Genomic DNA, 20,590 nt, shown 5'->3' with positions numbered 1-20,590 from the left:
CCAAATGGACTCTGTGGCTCTTCTTATCAGGAATCAGGGTTTCTTCACCAGAGCCTCAAGGGTCATGCCTGTGGTCCCAGATAGTCCTGCTTTGTCCCAGGAAAGGGCTTCAAGAGGACCAGACTGTCTGGACACTGGGCTTTCCTGTAACTGGGCTGTCCTTGGGCAATATGTTGAAATAAGGTTACCTCCCTGCTCCCCTGGACAATGGGGTCCCAAACCCCGGGGGAATAGAGCAAAGGATGTAGCACGTCCCCCGTTAGGATACAGTGAAGGCTTCAGCCAGCCTGACCCTCTGTCTCTTTTTCAGAAGAGCCATCAACACCCTCAGATTCCTTTTCTCTGAAAACTATCGAAGACGTGAGAGAGTTTTTGGGAAGACACTCGGACAGGTTTGACAGGAACATCGCCTCTTTCCAGCGAGCATTCAGGGAATGTGAAAGAAAGAGCCTCCGTCATCACATAGTCAGTAGCTGTGTCTTGTTTTGCCAGACACGCCCTGTCTCAGGCCGGTTTAGAGATCTGGGGTCCCTCTCAGTTCACTCTGAAACTTTGCTGCCTCCATCATTGGAAATTTTATTGAAGTATTTCTAACAATACAAGTAGTACAAGCAACTGTAGAAAGCTTGAAAATCACAGAAAAGTATGAAAATGAATAAATGAATTGTATTAGTAGTACAGTTATTAGAATTAAGATTAAGTATTGGGATGAGAAAGAGTCGGAGTCTATGGCCATGCCACCCTGAACAACCCTGATCCCGTCTGATCTCGGCAGCTAAGCAGGGTCAGGCCTGGTTAGTACTTGGATGGGAGACCACCTAGGAAGGCCAGGTGCCAGAGGCATAAAAGAAATTTTAAAAAATAATAATAAAGGATTGTAAGCTGACAAGGTCCTTGCAATCTGTGAGGTCAACCAATGGTTGCCTCACCTAAAAAATAAATAGATAGATAGATAGATAGATAGATAGATGATAGATAAAAGAAGACTATCGGAAATGATGGGTTAAAACATAAAATTCAGAATAACATGAAAAATAGTATAGTGCCTGGTTTAGAATATTGACAGTCGTTTTGTTTCATTTTATTTTGTTTAACTGTTAGAACCGAGATCTTTATGTTTACCTTTTATGTTTGGATGATAAAATATGTGAAGGGAAAGAAAAGTGAAAAAAAATGAATAAACGAATATTGTTACCATCTATGTTAACCCCAAGAAGAATTTTTTTGCTACCCTTATGTATATACACCAAAAAAAAAAAAAGTTGGAAAAAAATCACATTATCAATTTGATTAGCTTGCATTAGCACTTAAAACTCGTCACCCAGGAAATACATTTGGTGGAGTGTTCTCACTCCAGGACTTGTTGCGCGTCCCGAGTTTTGTGTTACAGCTTCACCTTACGAGCGTGACGTACGTCTGCTCTGTTGCACAGGACTCGGTGAATGCTCTCTACATCAAATGCCTCCAGCACCTTCTGAGGGACTCTCACCTGGTAAGCAGCAGGACTTTCAAAAGAGAGTTGCAGTTTGCCCACTTCAGATCTAAGCTCTTTAACCGTACGTACTTTTCTTGTCTTCTAGAAAATGCTTGCCAGGCAAGAAGCCCAGATGAACCTGATGAAGCAGGCAGTAGAGGTGAGAGGCCAGGGCAGTGCGGGGAGAGAAGGCAGCAGTGCCCGGGGCTCTCCGTGTTGCCTCTCCCCAGCCCCGCACATACCCTGAGCTGTGATCCATTGATTTCACAGATGTACGTTCAGCACGACATTTATGATCTGATCTTTAAATATGTGGGGACCATGGAAGCAAGCGAAGTAAGTTCTAAATCGTCATCAACCAGGATGAAAGCCTTATTCATTGCTTTCTAAGAAATTTAAAGCTTCATTAAAATCTGTTTTTAGGATGCCGCCTTTAACAAAATCACAAGAAGCCTTCAAGACCTTCAGCAGAAAGATATCGGTGTGAAACCTGAGTTCAGGTAAGGGTTTGCGCTGCCACAGCTCAGCATCCTCAGAGACAGGGGTGCTGTTTCTCTAGAAGCAGGGCCCTTGGCAGCATGCTGATTTGACTTGGTTAGTACTGAGGAGCGGTGCAGTTATTTGGAACCAAAGATAAAGGGCTTACGTTGGCAGATGACTGTTTCGTAGCTGTCACCCTCCTGTACCTGTCTGCCAGCATGCTAGCTCGGTGGGTGCTAAAGGGGTTGGGGTTTTGCACAGTGGGTCTCTAGGTGGGCACATAACCAGGTGGGTTCTACCTGCAGACATCCCTCCTCTCCTGCCCGTCTGAGGGAACCCTACCAAAGATGCACCTCTTTTTGAATTAAAGTTGCCTTAGGATACAAAAATGCTTAAAAGTGTTTATGTTTACACTTTTCTTCTCCTTTGGGCAATTTCATTCTGGGGCTAAGGGTTTTTGTTTTTTCTAACTTTCCAGTGCAGCTATATCACCTGGCAGCCTGAATGGGACATTTAAACTTGTTTTTTGCCACTGACTTGAGCCAGGTGGCTTCTGAATTTCTTTTTTTTTTAATATATATATGTCTATTTTTTTTTAATTCACTTGATGTAATTTATATAACTTCCAGTTTTACATATCTGACCCCTTTTACCCCAGCTACCTACCTTCCCCTCCCCCCACTTCTAAATTTATATTTTTCTTTTTATTACTTATGGTTTGTTGTAAGAAACGTAAATCAGCAATATGTTATTAGACCAAAGAAGAAGGGCCCTCACACTGTGGTCTTAAGTTGTCACTTGCCTAATTATTTTATAGCTTCAACATACCTCGTGCAAAGAGAGAACTGGCTCAGCTGAACAAATGCACCTCCCCACAGCAGAAGCTGGTTTGTTTGCGAAAGGTGGTGCAGCTAATTACACAGTCTCCCAGCCAGAGAGGTTCGTGCTGGGGAAGGGACCCAGACGCAGAAGTCTGTTAAGGAGCAGTGCTGTCTTAAAGGGCCATATGGACAGCGTTCCAGTGTGAGCGCCCCAGGGTCTCTTCTGCTGAGTGGGTGCCTGCTGATGGGGGTGGGGATGACTAGGGTAAGAAAATGGTGGCAGAGGAGCAGTAGCCACTGAAACGAGCCAGGCTGGTGATGAGTATGTTGGGGTTCAACTGTTCATTAACTGTTCTCCCTCGTTTTGTATATGCCTAAAAATTTTCTATCATTAAAAATAAACCAAAATAAGCTAAGAAAAAATAAACCAAAGTCAGGAGAAAGCAGGTCTGTGTGTGCAGATAAGGGATGACCTTCCAAGCATATTAAATGAAATAAACAGGAATGTGCATGGTACCCTTCTGACAGCATTGCAGAAAGAGGAGGACAGCTGTATATCCATATATACGATGGTGAATTCATAGACTGTCCCTGGAAAGATAGGCGGGAAGCAACAGTAGTCGCCTCTGGGAAAGAAGCCTGGGTGGCAGGTAGTCATTGTTTGCGCTTTTGTACTGTTTGGAATTTTAAACATGTGAATGGAAAGTAAAAATAATAAAGTCAAGCTACATGTCAGAATTAGACTCCACAGTGCTTGAAACAGATCTCAGGAGGAAAGAGGCTCTCAGCGGTGGCTCTAGGCACAACTTTGCTCTGTGTCCACTGTCGCTGACTTCCTTGGGGTCTATCCACCCAGGAAGGGAGCAAACGGTGGCCTGCTTGGAGTTCCTGTCTTATGTGCATGTTCTAAGAATGCTAGGTGTTCATTTTCCCCCTTGAATCTGACATCTATTCAGGACACTGTAAAGGAAATTGTGCAATTGAATTTCTCCTTGATGTGTAATCTTACTGGGTTGTGGTTTTGTGGGTTGGGTGGTAGTGGGGCATAGCTAACACTTGTTGGTCTTTTTGAGTCTCATGATGGCTTTGATCATGTGTTTCCTCTTGCAGTTAACTTGGAGACTATGTGTGCCGATGATCTGCTATCAGTCCTGTTATATTTGCTTGTGAAAACAGAGATCCCTAATTGGTAATATTTTTTCATTAAAATACTTTTTCAAACTGTCAGCACTGGCACTGGACTGTGGTGGTTTTAGTGTAACTCTAGGAAATTGAGTATCTCTTGTGAGTCAGGTTCTGTGCCTGCCCCACCTTCATTCTGCAGTGGATGGCTATTATTCCATTTACAGGTGGGGAAACTGAGGCCCAGGGCACTTCCATTTCTTACTGTGAATCACACAGCTACTCATTGGCTGAGCAGGAAGCTGACTCTAGTTCTGTGTGGCCCCAGAGCCCATCCTCTTCCCATAGGAATCCACAGCTCACTTTCAGTAATCGGCTTTCTAAAAACTAGCCTATTCCAGGAAAATAACCAGTAGTTTTACTTATTTTTCTAGTTGCACATGCTCTGAATGGAGGACAAGGAATAGCAGTCATTGCTCCCTGGGGCTAACTGACTTCAGTCACCCACACCAATAGCTTTGTTTCTGCAGGTGTTAAATGTATATACAACAGTAAATCTTTTTCTTCTTTTTTGTTAGGATGGCAAATTTGAGTTATATCAAAAACTTCAGATTTAGCAGCTCGGCAAAAGATGAATTGGGATACTGCCTGACCTCAATTGAGGCTGCAATCGAATATATTCGGCAAGGAAGCCTCTCCATTAAACCACCCGTAAGATCCCCTCCTGCCTTGACCTTTCTTTGTGGGTGTCATGGCATGTTAGATAGGGTTCTGAGGTTGGTGTGGGGGCAGGGGATTGATTCTTAAATTGTTGCCAAAGAACAGGCCTCAGCTGTTTGTGGGCTCTGAGGCTTGACAGCCACCCAGCACAGTGAACACTAAGCACCCAGCTGGCTGTGGAAGCTTGTAGGTTTTCACTGGGAATCATGTTGTTAATATCCCGCTTCATTGATCTTCAGCATCTTTAAAAGTACATGGGCAGAGGGAAGGCAAGAAACAGTGTGTTTGGATATTTTGACCACGATAGGCAAGAAATGAAACTGACATATGCAATCTTAGGACTCAGTGGCCTTATTATTATTTTCTTGGTTGGTGGCCTTTGGCTAGAGGAGGCGATTGTATTTCTATGTGGATTGTGAGGATCTTGAACCAAGATTGTATAGCTAGCCTACTTCACAGCATACCAACCAGCAAAACGTGACAGTACTCACAGACATCACAAAGTCGAAATTAATAAAGTGAAGAGATTTCTGTATTCCAAACTAAGAGTGTGAGGATTCAATGTTCATTGGATCCTAATTTTCTAATGATGTTAGAATCTCTCAAAATAACAATCAGTTAAAACATCTGGAAAAGAACAGGGCCTGTCTAGACAGGTGCATTTGGGTAAAGCATTTTTCTCAAATCTATTCATCATTAACATGTTTATGTAGCTTCCAGTATTTCCTAGCCACATATACGTTACATAATTGAAATTATATTGTATATAGCACTGTACACTGTTTTTTCCCCAAGAGGAGTTTTATATTTTTCTGATTAGAAGACTAATACTTGCCTATAAACAATATATGCAATATATAAAGTTGCAGTGAAGACAACAAAAGTCTCTTGTAAGCTCACCAGCTGGGGGTGACTTTCAATAACATTTTGGCATATATATGTCTTTTTTCTGTGCTTGTACAATTATATTTTTTAACCAAATTTGAGATTGTGCTGTACTTGTTGGCATGTAGCCCAATAGTATCAGTGCTCACTGCAGAACTAAGAGCTAAGAACGAGAGCTCTGCTCTTGTCTGGGTCCTGATTTGACCTCCCACATGTATGTGGGCAAAATTAGAGGCTGTCCAGCTCATCTCAGATGTGACTGGCAGTGACTTGCAAAAGCTCTTTCAAATTTAGGGGGAAATCATTAATAATCTAGGATGAACATGTGTGCACTCTGAGTGCACAGGTGTCTGCAGAATCGGTTGCCTCTCACTTTCCTAGTAGGGAAGTAAGATTTCATCATTTAAAATCTTCTGTGAGATTCTAGGAATGTGTGTTCCCATAGCCCCTGAAGTGGTGGCCCAGCCCTTCTGGTTCTTTTCCTCTCACTGTTCTAGGAGGCCACTTCTTCCTGGCTCAACTGCCTTGCAGAGGGATTAGCTGATGCTGTTTGATGAGGACACAGGTGCCATTGGCACCTAGGAGTTGTGCACCTCTCAAAGGTGCTCCTGACCCCTTGCTCCTTGCTGCCCCTGTACTATATACCATGGCTATGCTGCTTTCTTATTTTCCTTGGCATATAGGTCAACGCTTGGCCAGGGTGTAAGCAGGTGGCTAACCAAACAGTATCAGTCGGCTTCCCACACCTACTTTTACTTCACAAAATATTCTAAGTGGGACTGGGGGAGTGTTTGAGGGGTGGCCCCTCTTATTCTGGTGTTGATTTCAGTCTAGTTCTTCTGTTTGTCATTAGGCAAGTCTGTTCATCTCTCTAAGCCTCTGTCCATCTTCCTGTGTATACTGGGGATAATGCTGTGTATGTCACTCCTTGCTAGGTGGTTGTGAGAATCAATGGGATATTCAGAAGCACCTTTTTGAAGTTTGAAGTGATACTGGTGCCTGTACTTGCTTTTCTAATCCCCCTGCATCTGGGTGTCTCTGTTTCCTGGTTCTTGAGTGCATTCTGCATGGATAACCCCAAGATACCTGTTAGCTTGAGTGAGCAAGGGGTATGGGACACAGCCCAGGGTGCCCCTCTTGTCAGGGGTGCCTGACCCTGGTCCTGCCTTCCCTGCTGGGAGGTGGTTGGTCCTGTCTCATGATGGGACAAGGTGTGCATCATCCTGATGGGCTGTGGAACCCATCCCTTGGGTTTTGAATGGGTCAGGCCTGAGAGATGCTATTCACTTTATTGACAGAGCAGTTGTGGCTTCCTTGTCTTTTGTGATGTCAGCATTGGAATTCCGTCTGTGGCATTGCCTCTGCCTTAGCTGCCCACTGGTTTCTTTCAGTAGTATAGCTCCGTCTAGGAATCTTTGAGGCCACCGTTACATACTGGTGCCACTCATTTCCTGGAGAAAGAGCCCAGGGGTATCTCTATACAGCAGGCGAGGTTTCTGAAAAGCATTAAGGACTAAATATTAAAATGGAATTATGTTTTACTATCAATTCTTTAGATTATGTAGTTTCTTCCCAAGTTAGAATCATACTTGAGATGACCATAAACATTCTTTAAGCATAAAAGCTTAAATCATCTCACAAATAAAGACTTTCAGCTTTTTGAAAATAAACATTAGCAAGATGACTCTAGTTTTACCTTTGTAGATCAGACACACACACACACACACACACACACACACACACACACACACACACACACACACACACACACGAGAACCCTGAAAGAATCTGTACCCTTCTCTGCTTTAACTTTGCAGGCCTGGTCTTTCTCACTTTAACAGATTTCTAATAAATAGTATTGACCCCATTTCCAAATAGGTCTTAGCTGATATGCTGTTTCTTCTGGTAGCTCATTCTTTTCTGAAAATTCCACCCTAGAAGACTTGCCCTTCTAAGAGTTACCCGGAGTGGAGGAAAGAATCCCGACTTTACCCGAACATTGTCTTTGCTGTTTCTTTGGCCCTAAGTTGCTTGGTTATAAATCACTGAATAAAACAGGTTGTTAGAGCTTTACATAGCATATAACAGTTGGGAGCAAAAATGGCTCAGATTCTGAGGTGTTGGTCTTTCAGGTTAATCCTCCTAGGGCAGTCAGTGTGAGGGAACCTGCTTAACAGCAACCCCAGAAATGGTCCATTCCCCGAGATGCAGTCAGCCTATCTTTAGCTGGACCTCTAAGTCAGAAGTTAGAGGACCATGAAGAGAGAGAGCCTTATCCTACAGTTTTGTCAGAGTTGGTGAGTTCTTCTGGTGGCAACTGGATAGAAAAAATTCTCTTTATCTCACACCAAGGCTCTTTTTAAGGAAGTTAATTTGTCATTAGGTTATCGCAGGTGCTCATGTGTGCATTAAAGTGTCTTGCTAGAAATTATTTCATAAAAAATACATTTTTAGATTTTTGTGTGTAAGGGAACATTACCTACAATACGAAGACCTGACTTTTTTAATTGGGTAGACCCTGGTATCTTATGGACTTTGGGCCAGTGGCCATATTGTTTGCTATTTTAGTAAGTATGTTCAAAGAGCAAGACCAAGACCCTTCTCTCTCCTGCCAGTTGACACTGGGAAATATAGACCAGCCCGTCAAATGGTTTTCCTGTCTATGGGCCACAGAAAAAATGTCAGGAGATGGGGCCTGCAGGCTAGGACAGAAATTTGAGGGGAGGAGGTGGAGGCCAGACAGTCTAGATTTCCATTCAGAGGATGATGGTGTATGCTTGCCACATTCCACACTTAGAGATGACACATTTTACACACGCACACGCCAGTGTGCCGCCACTCTCACGCATCCCCACTGGGAAACGGTCGGCAGAGCCACCACCTCCTGAAAAGATGGCCAGGAAGCCCTTCTCTCAGCCTGTCGAAGGTCAACTCCGGCTCAATGAGAGTAGGAGCTGACCTTGTCCAGGAGAAGTGGCAAGAGGGTTGTTCCTGGGGTCCTCTCTTTTGATCTGCACCGACATCTGTCACTTGTGATAAAATGGATTATTGGATTTCTCCCACAGGAGTCTGAGGGATTTGGTGACAGACTGTTCCTTAAGCATAGAATGAGCCTTTTATCTCAGATGACTTCAGCCCCCATTGACTGCTTGTTCAAGGTGAGATACCAAGAGGCCTTTGTGGGCACAGCAGAATCCTTGGGGTGCTCTGCGTAGTTAAATGCTGAAGGTCATTTTGACTCAAGAGCGAGTGGTAGGAACGCAGAGGCTCTATGGGTGGAATCAGCTTGTGTGCCCATCTCCCCAGTGCATGCTCTGTGTATCTGTGCGACAGCTCACAGAAGGCGCTGGGCCTCCGCACGTGGAACCTTCTGCCTGGGCTGTCCTCCTCTGTCCGTTTGGCGAAGCACTCTTGTCCTTCAAGGCCAGCTCAGTGACGCCTCACTGGTAGCCCCAGCGGCAATGATGCCTCTTCCCATGTGTCAGGTGTCTGTGCACGCATGTGCTGGGCTGGGAGGCCACCGTTATGTATTGGTGCCATGGTGATGGTTTGGTCATGCGGCAGCACATGCCTGCAGATCTGATAGACTGCTTGGGGCTGGTGTGGCACCTTACTGGGCAGTCAGCAAGGGCTGGGAGAGGGCGGACCTCCTCGGAGGCCACCCAGCGCCAGAGTGGAGGCCCAGAAAGCCGCCTGGGGCAGCGTGATCCCCAGAACATCTGGCTCCCTGGGGGAGCTCATCCAGGCATCACAGGGGTGTTTATTGATGGGATCTCCTGCTAATTGCAGCTGTTCCCTTTCTCCTCAAACTGAGGGCTGTCAGAATACACAAGGACAGGACTGGAGCTTGTCCTAGTGAGGTGTCAGAATCCACACCGACGTTCTGGATGCATTACCCCCATACTCCTGGTGCTTTGGGGATTTTGTCATGTTGTTTTTTTAATTATGAAAATTTACAAAAATACAGTTTTATAATGAATGAACCCCCATAGAGCCATCTTCCAATCTTGTTTCATCTCTGCCCTCACCCACTTTCCCCATCTGCCCAGATTGTTTTGAAACAAATCCCAGAGAGCAAATCATTTCATCCATCCATACCTATGTGTTTCTACAAGGAGGCTTCCAAAGCAAATAGTTTTTTAATACTGATAGCATCTTTGACGTCACTTTTCAGTACATTGCTTCAGGTAACCAGAAGGAAGTAGAAAGACTTCTGAGCCAAGAAGACCAAGATAAAGATGCCATCCAAAAGATGTGCCACCCTCTGTGCTTCTGTGACGACTGTGAGAAGCTTGTCTCTGGGTAAGAGGGTCCTTATGGAGCTCAGTGTCCAGGAAGAGGGATACCAGGCCTAGGGGGAACTTCTCCACTTCTTTGCCATGCAATTTCGAATGAGAAACTTATCCTGGCTGCACTCAGCTTCCCCTGCTATAAAGTGGGGAAAGTAATCTCCACCTCTTTGGAATAAAGGTCATAAAAATAGTGGGCCTGCCACTGGGCTAGATGTCAAGGTAGGCAGGTATAGGGTCTGGCCCAGCTTCGAAAGATAGGTTTAGGATGGATTTAGAATGTCAACTCCCCCAGTAACCGTTTGGTCTCCCCTTAACCTTGTCAGGCTGTTTTACTAGGTGTCAGTGGGGCTGGGTGAGGGATCCTAGAACTAGATGCCTCAGCTCCTCACCCTGAAGGAGACTGAGCAGGGGCTAGATTATCTCTAGGACTCTGTAGGAGAGGCCCAGCTTGGAGCAGACTCTGAACTCTGTCCTCCAGTCCCAGGACCCTGGCATGGCCCGCCTTGTCAGGGAGAGGTTTTGCCATGCCATTCCTAGGGTGTATTTCCCTGTATCTTCCCTCTGTTTTAGGAGGCTGAATGATCCCTCAGTTGTCACTCCATTCTCCAGAGATGATAGAGGTCATACACCGCTCCATGTGGCTGCCCTCTGTGGTATGTGGTCTTGGGCTGGCCTCTGTGGGTTTGAAAGCAAAAAGATTGAGCCAAGGGTGGCCTAGCAGAGGCCTGGCTGGCAGGGGTGCGGTGGAGTTGGGGAGGTTGAAGGGGCTGCGTCGTAGGCCCACCCCCGGGGGCTTGGCTGCAAGGGAAGAAGCAGAGGCTCCGCAGGCCTTGCTCGGCTGCTCGGCTGCTCCAGGCTGGAAGAGTGCACAGCAGTGCTCTCGCTGTGGGCTCTAGACGCTGCCCTGGGCCAGTGGTCCAGGGAGGGAAGGCCCGAGTTGAGCTGTGAGAATGGTCTCGGAATTGGGGTTCTTATATTCCACATTTAAAAAATAACTTCACTGTCTTTTAAAGCATACGAAGTAGAAAACACAAACTTCTCCATTATTACCTGCCATTCTTCCATCTCCCAGAGACCATTTTGATTAGTGAGTGACTGGAATTCCACATGCTTGTGTTTATGAATGTAAAATATATGGTATCGTCGGGCTCATACTGTTCTGTACTGTGCTTTTCTCACTTGGCAACATATAAAAACGTTGCTCCTTGTCACCATTTCTTAATGGTTGCACAATATTCCTTCCTATGAATTGATGAACCCTGGAATCTTCTTAGACTCCTTTCTTCTACCTTCTGTTGCTAAGACGTGGACTAGAGCCATGTCCCCTGCAAGAGCCACCGCCAAAGTGCCCTGAACCTGCAGAGTCTGACTTGACATTATTCTCGTTCCTCTCAAGCAGAGAAGTACCTCTGGGCACGTCTCATGCCAGGGAGTAAGAGGGTAAAATAATGTCGTGGCTTCACACTCAGGGTTTGGAAAGTGTCTTCTCTTTCCTTCTCCCTGCGAAGCCCTTGTTCCGTAGGGCAGGCATCCCTCATCGACCTCCTGGTTTCCAGAGGCGCCATGGTGAACGCCACCGACTATCACGGCTCCACTCCGCTTCACCTCGCGTGCCAGAAGGGCTATCAGAGCGTGACGGTGAGCAGGGGGTGACAGTGCCACCGCATGTGCACACTCCATGAGCTGGGCTCCGCGTCTTGACTTTGCGGTGGGACAGGCCACGCTCCTCTGTCCCACCCTGGCTGTGCTGCGGCCACACAGGAGGGGCTGCCAGCCTGAGGTCACTCCCTGGGGGTCCACTGGACAAAACGCTGAGGTCCAGATGTGAAACAGCCCAGTAATCTGGGGGAAGAAGGGTAGGGCTGTAGACGTTTTTCCTTTAATCTCTAAACTTTCTTTTAAGGCAGGATGAGAGCGTGATACCATTTTAATCGTAGTATAGGTAATAAGGTCAGAAGTGGAAACAAATGACCCCCCTCATGGGACTTGAGGCCGCACTTCCGGAGGAGGGTGGGCCTGGCCTTGCCCCGTGCTGCTGCTCACCTGCTTTCCCCTCTCCTCCCGAAGCTGCTGCTGCTGCACTACAAAGCCAGCGCGGACGTGCAGGACAACAACGGCAACACGCCCCTGCACCTGGCCTGCAGCCACGGCCACGGAGACGTGAGTGTGCCTGCTGCCCTCGGCTGTCCGCCCTTTCTCACTCACGGAGAAACGTGAATTCCTAATTACTGTAGCGTACTATATGTGTTGGTAATTATTGGAAGATTTGGTGCATGATTTTTTTTTTCATTAAAAATATTTTGCTTATTATGGATGCCGTGTTGAAATAACAGATCTAAAACATGATTGCCCATTATCTTATTGTAAAATTCAGTCATTTTCCTTCATTTCTGCTAACATCTAGTTCTTAGCTTTGTTCATGTTCAGTTTTTACGCTTGTTTATAGTACTATCAGGGAATTTTATAATTTCCATTTTCACTTAATATTTAACTGTGTATGTTATTTTTTCCTAACCACTCTCGCTCCCTCTTCTCTTCATAGTAATATGCAGATAGATTTATACATACGTAGGGTCAAGGCTGGATAAGGTCGTTGATGTCCAAAAACAAGATCATACCCTACACATTTTTGTGCAACTTGTTTTCCTAACTTAATACATTATGGAAATTCTCTAGGTCAATAAATTGTAGATCTAGCCCATTCTTTAATTGTGCAATAATCAGTTAAGTGTACTGTGTCAGTGCCCCTAAGACCACCCCCGGTTCAGTGAGTTGTGACAACACAATTCATTAGGGACTCAGGGCCCAAGAGTTTTATTGGAGGCTGGTCATGTAAACACCCTCTGTATAGAATGTACCAAAATTTTAGACTCCCAGAAGGAGAGCAGGTGTTCAGCATAAACCACATTACTGTACAAACAGTTTAGGCACAGTGAGCCCCTTTTATCAGTGTGGGCTATGGGCACCCTCCCGAAATCCAGGCTCCCAAGGAACATTGCAAGTCATGTGGTCTCAGCCTTGCTGTGGTGACTCCTTTCTGCATATGGCTACATCACAATGAACTTAGCTGGATCTTATTTATGGGCTGTTGGATTCTTTTGAAAAAAATGATGTGTCCCTGTCAGGTAACCTGGAGCCATTGAATAATAACTCTGTTATCGCACATTTGCTTGGTGAGTGGAGCCCTGATTGAACTGGGACATGGACCAAGGCTTCAGGGTGCACAGATGTTGCCCAAGGCTTGGCCTGGGAGTTAATGGTGGCGTTTCCCCTTTTATTTGTAGTGTGTGAAGGCCTTGGTCTACTATGATGCGCAGTCGTGCAGACTGGATATTGGTAACGAGAAAGGAGACACCCCCCTACACATAGCTGCACGTTGGGGTTACCAAGGCATCATAGAGACGTTGCTACAAAATGGAGCATCTACAGAGATCCAGAACAGACTGAAAGAAACGCCTCTCAAGTGTGCATTGAACTCAAAGGTGGATTTTCTTTTTTTTTATTTCAGAGCAGCTGTATGACTTTAAAAAAAAAAAAATCAATGTCCACAGATTAGGTCTTGGCCATGCTGGACAAACTGCATTAGTGCCTGAGGACAGAACTTGGCCCGTACCCTCTCTGCCACATTTGGGACCTGGCTGTTAATGGGTTTTACTTATATTATTTTTAGTTTTATTAGCAGTTTTTCTTTGTTTCGTTCTGAGAACTGCTCCCAGCTGTGTTTGCCCATCTGAGTGCTGATGGTTTATGAGTAAATGGAGTCGGTGAAAACAGGACGGTGGTCCTGACCCGAAGGAAGGGAAGGGAACGGGCCATGGCAGCAGCCAGGGACAGAGCCCACCGTCCCGGCGCTTCATCCTCCAGTCCTGAAATCTTCATTCCGATTTGGCCAATTTTGAACATTATTGGGTATTGTTTCTTTCATAAATGATTTGTTAATGAACTACTCATCCTTTCCCGGTAGTAATTTCTGGAAACATGTAGTTCTGGGCACCCCGTGAAAAGTGCTCACATCACGCGTGGGTGGGGATGAAGGGGGCTGAGGGAGACCAGGTCTCCGTTGTGCCACCTCTTCCCGCAGTGGCTCCGGGTGAGGGCATGCCTCCAGAGAAACGCACTCGGCCAGCTAGCCCGAGGAAGCACAGGGCCGTGTGCGGTGGGAGTCCCAGGTCATCAGACTGATGGGTCTAGAACATCAGCGACTTGTGGCTCACGTGAGCGATTCTGTTTGAACACAAGTGTTCACTCGTCTCCCTCTGCACAGGCCCTGCTTTCTGCCTGTTGACGTTTACCCCGTTTCCTTCTAGTTTCTGACCTCCGAGGGAGGTCTGTCAGTTTATTCATGTGGTCTTCTGGGAGTAGCACGGTTTTTTAAAACACTTTATTGAGGTATGATTGACATACAAAAGCTGTACACGTTTAATGTATAGACATACCTTGGAGATATCGTAGGTTTGGTTTTAGACCACTGCAAGAAAGTGAATATTGCAATAAAGCAAGTTGTAATCTTTTTGCCAGTGGAGAGTCTTGCTTTCAATTTGTAAAAAACATCTGTGAAGCACAGTAAAATGAAGTGCAATAAATTAGGTACGCCTGTATACAACTTGATGAGTTTGAAAACAAGTACACACCCATGAGACTATCACCACAATCTATACCATAAACATATCTGTCACCTTCGGAAGTTACCTCCTGTCCTCCTTTTTATTATTATTTTTGGGTGTGATGCAAACACTTAATTTAAGATCTATAGTAGCACAGTTTTTGAAAGTTAAATCCCTGTCCTTGACCCCAGGGGGGCCTGAGCCATACTCCTTGTACACTTGCAGCGTCTCAACTTTGTAGCAGCCAGAGCTGACAGGACTGGGCAGTGCTGCCCTTGGCCTGAGATGCCCTCAAGGAGCTGCGTCTACCAAAGGCCCCCTCCCAAGGGAGGTCTGCTTGGTTCGGCTCTGAGCTGTTCCTCCATGAGACCCATGGGTGCCAATGGACAAACAGCCCAGGGGCTGGACAAGGCAGCCTTTGAGGCCCTTCCTGTGGCGGGGCTTCTCATGTCCTTGAGCCCCTGGGACAGGCAGCAGGAGTGGAGGTGTGGCAGCAGGAAACCCAGACTTAACCAGTGTGATCCGAAGTCAGTTTCCACCCATTCCGGGACTTGGTTTCTCTGTCTTTCCAAGGATATCGCTGGGCTGTGTGAGTTTCCAAGGAGATGGGCAGGCGGTGGAATGTTGTGGGTGACCATGCTTTGGTGACTCATCTCATTTTTTCTCCTCCCCTTCATCCTCCTAGATTCTGTCTATAATGGAAGCCCGTCATCTGTCCTTTGAAAGGAAGCAGCAGGCCTCAGAGGTAAGCGAACAGGGCTGTGCTCGTTGGCTCTGTTTATGACTATGGCCTACTCTGGCCCTCACCTGTCACTGCTCTTGTCGGGCTCCCCTGCTGCAGGCCCCTGTGCCACCCCCTCAACGCTCCATGGATTCCATCAGCCAGGGGTCCTCCACCTCCAGCTTCTCCTCTGTGTCTGTGAGCTCCAGACGAGAGGAGCCCAAGAAGGACTACAGAGAGGTGAGGACCCCGGATGGGAGGGCGGTAGGAGGGCTGGGCAGCCCTGTGTTATGGCGCCGATTAAAGCGTTGTGGCCTGACGAGGGCCGCCCAGTTGGCTGCTCACCATGACTAGGACAGCCGTGACTGCTGTGGCGGAGGAGGTCGGTGCCCTGGAGAGGAGCCCAGACAGTTCTCACCCTGCTCGCCCTCCACGGTCTGCTCCCTAAGCAGCTCTTTGCTTTATGGATAGCCTATGTGTGTGAGAAAGAGAATATTCTAAGACAAGTTCAAGTAAAGTCACTTACAGGTCCACTGATTTCAAATCATTTTACAAAGTAAATTTTCTCTGCCCTTAACCCCCCCATACCATAAGGGCCTTTGTTAACTCGGTCTGGATCCTTCCTGACTCTTACAGAATCTGTGTAGACATTCACGTGCACCCACCCAAAGCTGATTTATAGCCTGGTTTTTTACCCCATTTAATCTGTCTTAGAGCTTGTCCAATGTCAGCCCGCAGAGCAGACCATTGCATGGATGTGCCACAAAGTTTTTGCCTGTTGCCCTGTAGATGGGGATCCCTCACTGACTCCACCTAAGACCCCTCCTCCCCTGCTACCCCCAATCCCTGACCTGCTCTTAGAGGGCCCAATAATCTTAGCTTGATGCAAAAGCCCACCAAAGAAAGCCAAGAGACGCACTCCAAAGTCTAACAGAGACCTGAAATGGTTCTTGGGAGGGGTGTCCCCTCATGCACCCTCAATTAGCAGAGAATGAGAGCTGAATATATATACGTAGCCCTAAAGGGTGGCTGGCCTCCTAGGAGGTGCTTGTGCTTCAGACTCACGATCATCTCTCTCCACCATATAAATAGGCTGTGTCATTGCATAGACCTTAAGGAGTAATGGGATCTGTGCACACCAGCACCAGCCTAGGATGTCCTGTCTGAGCAGTTTTACAGATATGTTTGAAAGATACTGAGTAAGATGATAAAGCTCCACAAATCAAGAAACAAATGAAAGCTACTGGGTTTTCAGAATGTTGTATTTATTATTTTATTTTTATTATTAAAAGCACGTTCCTAACATTCTTTTTCCTTTTATTAAGGTAGAAAAACTTTTAAGAGCAGTTGCCGATGGAGATCTGGAAATGGTGAGTTTGTAGGAGTGCATTTAGAAAAGCTTGCTCTTGGTTTAAAACAGCCGTACCTGTTTCCTGTCTGCATTCAGTGAGGAGCTGTGTGGATTCCTTGTTCACTTTCACATAGAGGGGGATGCATTTAATGAATATTTGATAATTGGCAATGTCACGTTCCTACCACAAGTAATGAGCAGGTGGACATAAAACTGCTTGGTGGGCATGACCCCGCCTTTTAGACATTCGTACTCCAGGAGGGTGGCGAGATGTTGGTGGGAAGACCAGCTCATGTCCACTGTGGCCTCAGAGCCCAGGCGCACCAGCTGGGAGCCCAGTGAGCAGTCAGTGGCAGAGGTGGCAGAGGTGAGAACAGAGCCCGGAGGGTGTTGGTGTGACCCTGAAGAAGTTGTGGATGGCTGTGACTCCTGGGCCAGGAGGCTGAGGTCTGAGGCTTGGGGCTCCAACGAGTCACAAGCAGATGTCTAGATGAGATGGTGCTGACTGCTCTGGGTTGGCACCTGGCGAGGATGTCCTGGGTATGGGTGTCTGTCCAACCCTCACTGTCACGTGACAGGGAATATCTGTGATGAGATCACTGGAGAGTGGAGACAGCCTTCGTTAGATTCGCACAGGCAGTGCCCCTGGCTTGCCATTTGCTGCCTTAAAGGAATTTATGTCTTCCACTTTAAAAGGAGTGGTAAATTAGGTACTTAGCAAATTAGGAACTCTGAATGAGTCATATTACAAGAGAACTTTACAATGATGTGTGTTTCTTCCTTCCTCTTTTCCTTCCTTCCTACAAAGTATTATATTTAGTTTGTTACAAAAAGTCTTCACAGACACATAACTACTGCCCACTCACCAGGAACTGTTGATGTGTGTTTCCAGAGTGCTCATCACTGGTGATGAGTTTGAGGTGGTGGACAGAAATTACTGGGCTCTGGTTATAGCAACCTCTGGGTTATTGAGAATCTGAACGTAGCTATCGGTGGATTAGCCTTTGCCCAGAGACCACTGTTAATCCATCGGACTGACACATGGGTGTCTGAGGGGCGGGACACAGTGTCAGTATCTGGCCAATGTCACATTGCTCCTGTCATGAGGCCAGCCCCAGGAAGACCCAGTGTTCCTTGGGGTAGGCAAAGGAGGCCCTCTTTAGGTACCCTGAGAGCCATAGCGTGAACCAGTGGCATGGCCTGTGTGGGAAAATGATTGTGACTATCCCTGTGTCGTTCTGCATCTGCTCTTCTTCCTTCTGTGGGCGGGTGAGGGCACTGAGGCCACTCAGGAAGGAAGTGAGCAGAGACTGCCCAGTGCCCCGAGGTCACCATCCAAAGTAAGCTACACTTGGGACAGCCTCCAATGCCCTGTCCGGCGCCTCCTGCCCCTCAGCTCCCTACTCCCCTTCTTGTTCCCCGCTTCTCATCAGTCTGTCCCAGCTAGCCTGGTGGGCGAAGCCTCTTGAGCCTTTGGTGTTTCCAGCCTGACCAGTATCTGTTGTCAGACATGTGGAAGGGACCTGGAGGAGAAAAGTTTGGGGTTAAAGGGAGTTATCCTGGAACCTCATCAGTCCTTGCAGGCGTCTATTGACTTCCTCAGTGCTGAGAACCAGAAAGTATATTGTTTCCTTTTCTCAAATTTAATCTGCTAGAAACTAGTCTTTATGGGAACCTGTATTTGACCTGTTTCAGGCTCTTTTCAGAGTTCTGACTGGTGGCCCAGTATATTATAGTGGGAAGGACATCAGCGTGGAGCTTTGACTGCCACTTACTAGTGTGTGGCCCTGAACAAGTTGTTGAGCTCTTGGAGTAAGTTTTCTTCCAGGTGAAAAGGGAGGGGCTGGTTGTTGAAAGCGTACAATTAAGATTAAAGGAGGTGCTTACTCAATGCTCTGGGACCAGAGTTTTGAAGCAGCAGCACTCTGCCCCTTTTCAAAACAGAATAAAAGAATCTTTAACACAAGCTGCAGAAATGGTAGCTTAACCTCTCTGTGTCGCCATTAAAAGAAGTTAGAAAGGCTTGAGCACAGGGCAACCCTGGAATCTTCGTGAGCAGCAGCAGCCATTTTTAAATTTGGTGGCTGAGGAAGTGCAGGCCTTGTTTTGGGAAGCAGGGGGTGGGGCAGTGTGTGTGTATGTGTCTCTCTCTCTCTGACAGACAGAGAGAGACACACACACAGACAGAGAGAGAGAAGGACAGAGACAGACCAGACAGACAGACTGTGGCTTATCAAGGAGCTAAGGATGAGTTTTAAGTTCCCGTTTCTCTTTACTGTGCAACACCAGGTTCGTTACCTTTTGGAGTGGACAGATGAGGACCTGGATGAAGAGGAGGATGCTGTCAGTGCAGCGGATCTTGAATTTTGTCACCCATTGTGCCAGTGCCCAAAATGTGCTCCAGCTCAAAAGGTTTGGTTTACTTCCATTGCTAGGGGTGGGGGTAGCAAAGCAGATTCTTCTTTTTCCCCTTGGGAAAGTTGCTTCTCGGCCAGCTACTTTCCAAGTGGCCGGTGGTGGGTGTTCCCTGACACATGGTGGGGATTAGGTAGCTCGGGGTGGAGAGAAGCGACACTAGTGAAGGATCTGGCTTGCGCGGCCCGCCTCCTGAGCGGACGGACGGTTAGTGAGGTGGGACAGCCACACATGCTTAGTGTTTTGGCTGCTCTCTGAGCCCACGAGTCACAGCCAGGAGTTTACGAATAGACGTGTCCAAGCGTCTCTGTCTGCATGGCTGCAGTCACCTGCACTCGGGTTCCATCGCCACTGCCTGTGCTCACAGGGGTATGCCCTCTGTGGCAGAGAGAGCCCTCGGTACGATCCAGTTTCCCCTAATGGTTAGAGCTTGCAAAACCTTAATACAGTATTACAGCCAGGATGTTGGCATGATTACAGTCCGTCTGTTTTGTCCAGATATCCCGTTTCACGTGTGCTCGTGTGCTTATGTGTGTATGTGACTCTGTGTGTGTATTTAGTTCTATGCAGTTTTATCACATATGTAGCTTTGTGTATCCACCACCACATTCAAGGTATAGAAGAGTTGGCTCGCCACAAGGAGAATCACTCGTGTTCCCCTCTATAACCACACCTGCCTCGTCGCCGTCACCCCCTATCCCTAACCCCTGGCAACGACTAATCTGTTCTCCATTTCTGTGATGTTGTCATTTCAGAAATGTTACATAAATGTAATCATACGCGTATAACCTCTTGGCTTTGTTCACTAACATGATTTCAACTTGTCGCATGTAGTTGGCAGTTTATTCCTTTATTGTTGAGCAATATTCCATGGTACGTATGTGCCAGTTTCTTTAAGCATTTACCTGTTGAAGGGCATGTGGGTTGTTTCCCATTTGGGGATATTACAAGTAAAGTTGCTATGTACATTCATGTACAGGTTTTTATGAAAACAGAGTTTTCATTTCTCTAAGGTAAATGCCCAAGAATGCAATCGCTGAATCATATGATAATTATTTGTTAGTTCTATGGTTAGTTTTGTCTCTTAAACCGATAAACTGCTTTCCGGAGTGATTGTACCATTTTACATCCCCACCAGCAATGTTTGAGTGATCCAGTTTCCCCCCATCCTCACCAGCATTTGGTGTTGTCATTATTTTTTATTTTAGCCATTCCGACGGGCGTGTCGCACTCTCTCATTGTGGTTAGAATTTGCATTCGCTATGGGTGATGACATTGAACATCTTTTCATGTGCTTATTTGTCATTTGTATGTGTTCTTCAGTGAAATATCTGTTCATTTCCTTTGTCCACTTTCTTATTGATTTTTTTTCTTTACTGTCGAGTTTTAAAAGCTCTTTATACATTTTAGATTCAAACTCTGTGTCAGATGTGTGGTTTGAAAATATTTTCTTCCAGTCTGTAGTTTGCCTATAGCTTCTTCACAAAGCAGGTTTTTAATTTAGAAGTCGAGTCTATCAGTTTTTCCTTTTATGGATTGTGCTTTTGGTATTAAATTGAAGAACTCCTTGCTTAGCCCTAGAATCCAAATCTTTTCTCCTGTTTTTTTTTCCTAAAATTTTGTAATTGTACATTTTACAGTTAAGTCTTTGATCCAGTTTGAGTTAATTTTGGCACAGGGTGTGAGATGTAGGTCGCGGTTCATT

General features: G+C 46.3%; 1 protein-coding gene and 1 pseudogene across 7 annotated transcripts in view; both read left to right on the top strand.

Moving 5' to 3' along the window:
* Positions 1 to 20,590, top strand: part of ANKRD27 (ankyrin repeat domain 27) — a 50,375-nt gene that overhangs the window by 17,301 nt on the left and 12,484 nt on the right. For 6 of the 7 annotated variants that reach the window (XM_036231564.1, XM_036231561.1, XM_036231562.1 and 3 more), the window contains 18 exons: positions 311 to 465; positions 1,433 to 1,492; positions 1,581 to 1,634; positions 1,745 to 1,810; positions 1,898 to 1,974; positions 2,772 to 2,893; positions 3,886 to 3,964; positions 4,476 to 4,608; positions 8,568 to 8,660; positions 9,677 to 9,804; positions 10,365 to 10,447; positions 11,317 to 11,432; positions 11,862 to 11,954; positions 13,079 to 13,276; positions 15,084 to 15,143; positions 15,240 to 15,359; positions 16,445 to 16,489; positions 18,760 to 18,882. In XM_036231564.1, the coding sequence (XP_036087457.1) occupies positions 311 to 465; positions 1,433 to 1,492; positions 1,581 to 1,634; positions 1,745 to 1,810; positions 1,898 to 1,974; positions 2,772 to 2,893; positions 3,886 to 3,964; positions 4,476 to 4,608; positions 8,568 to 8,660; positions 9,677 to 9,804; positions 10,365 to 10,447; positions 11,317 to 11,432; positions 11,862 to 11,954; positions 13,079 to 13,276; positions 15,084 to 15,143; positions 15,240 to 15,359; positions 16,445 to 16,489; positions 18,760 to 18,882 (1,805 nt within the window). Of the gene's footprint in view, positions 1 to 310; positions 466 to 916; positions 1,493 to 1,580; positions 1,635 to 1,744; positions 1,811 to 1,897; positions 1,975 to 2,771; positions 2,894 to 3,885; positions 3,965 to 4,475; positions 4,609 to 8,567; positions 8,661 to 9,676; positions 9,805 to 10,364; positions 10,448 to 11,316; positions 11,433 to 11,861; positions 11,955 to 13,078; positions 13,277 to 15,083; positions 15,144 to 15,239; positions 15,360 to 16,444; positions 16,490 to 18,759; positions 18,883 to 20,590 lie in introns of those variants that run through there. The other variant, XM_036231566.1, reaches the window with a different exon arrangement.
* Positions 725 to 843, top strand: LOC118611602 (annotated as a pseudogene).

The sequence above is a fragment of the Rousettus aegyptiacus genome, unplaced genomic scaffold (genome assembly GCF_014176215.1).
Source record: "Rousettus aegyptiacus isolate mRouAeg1 unplaced genomic scaffold, mRouAeg1.p scaffold_m13_p_14, whole genome shotgun sequence".
Taxonomy (NCBI): domain Eukaryota; kingdom Metazoa; phylum Chordata; class Mammalia; order Chiroptera; family Pteropodidae; genus Rousettus; species Rousettus aegyptiacus.
Note: the sequence above shows the minus strand (reverse complement) of the source record. Positions and strands in the feature narration are given on the sequence as shown.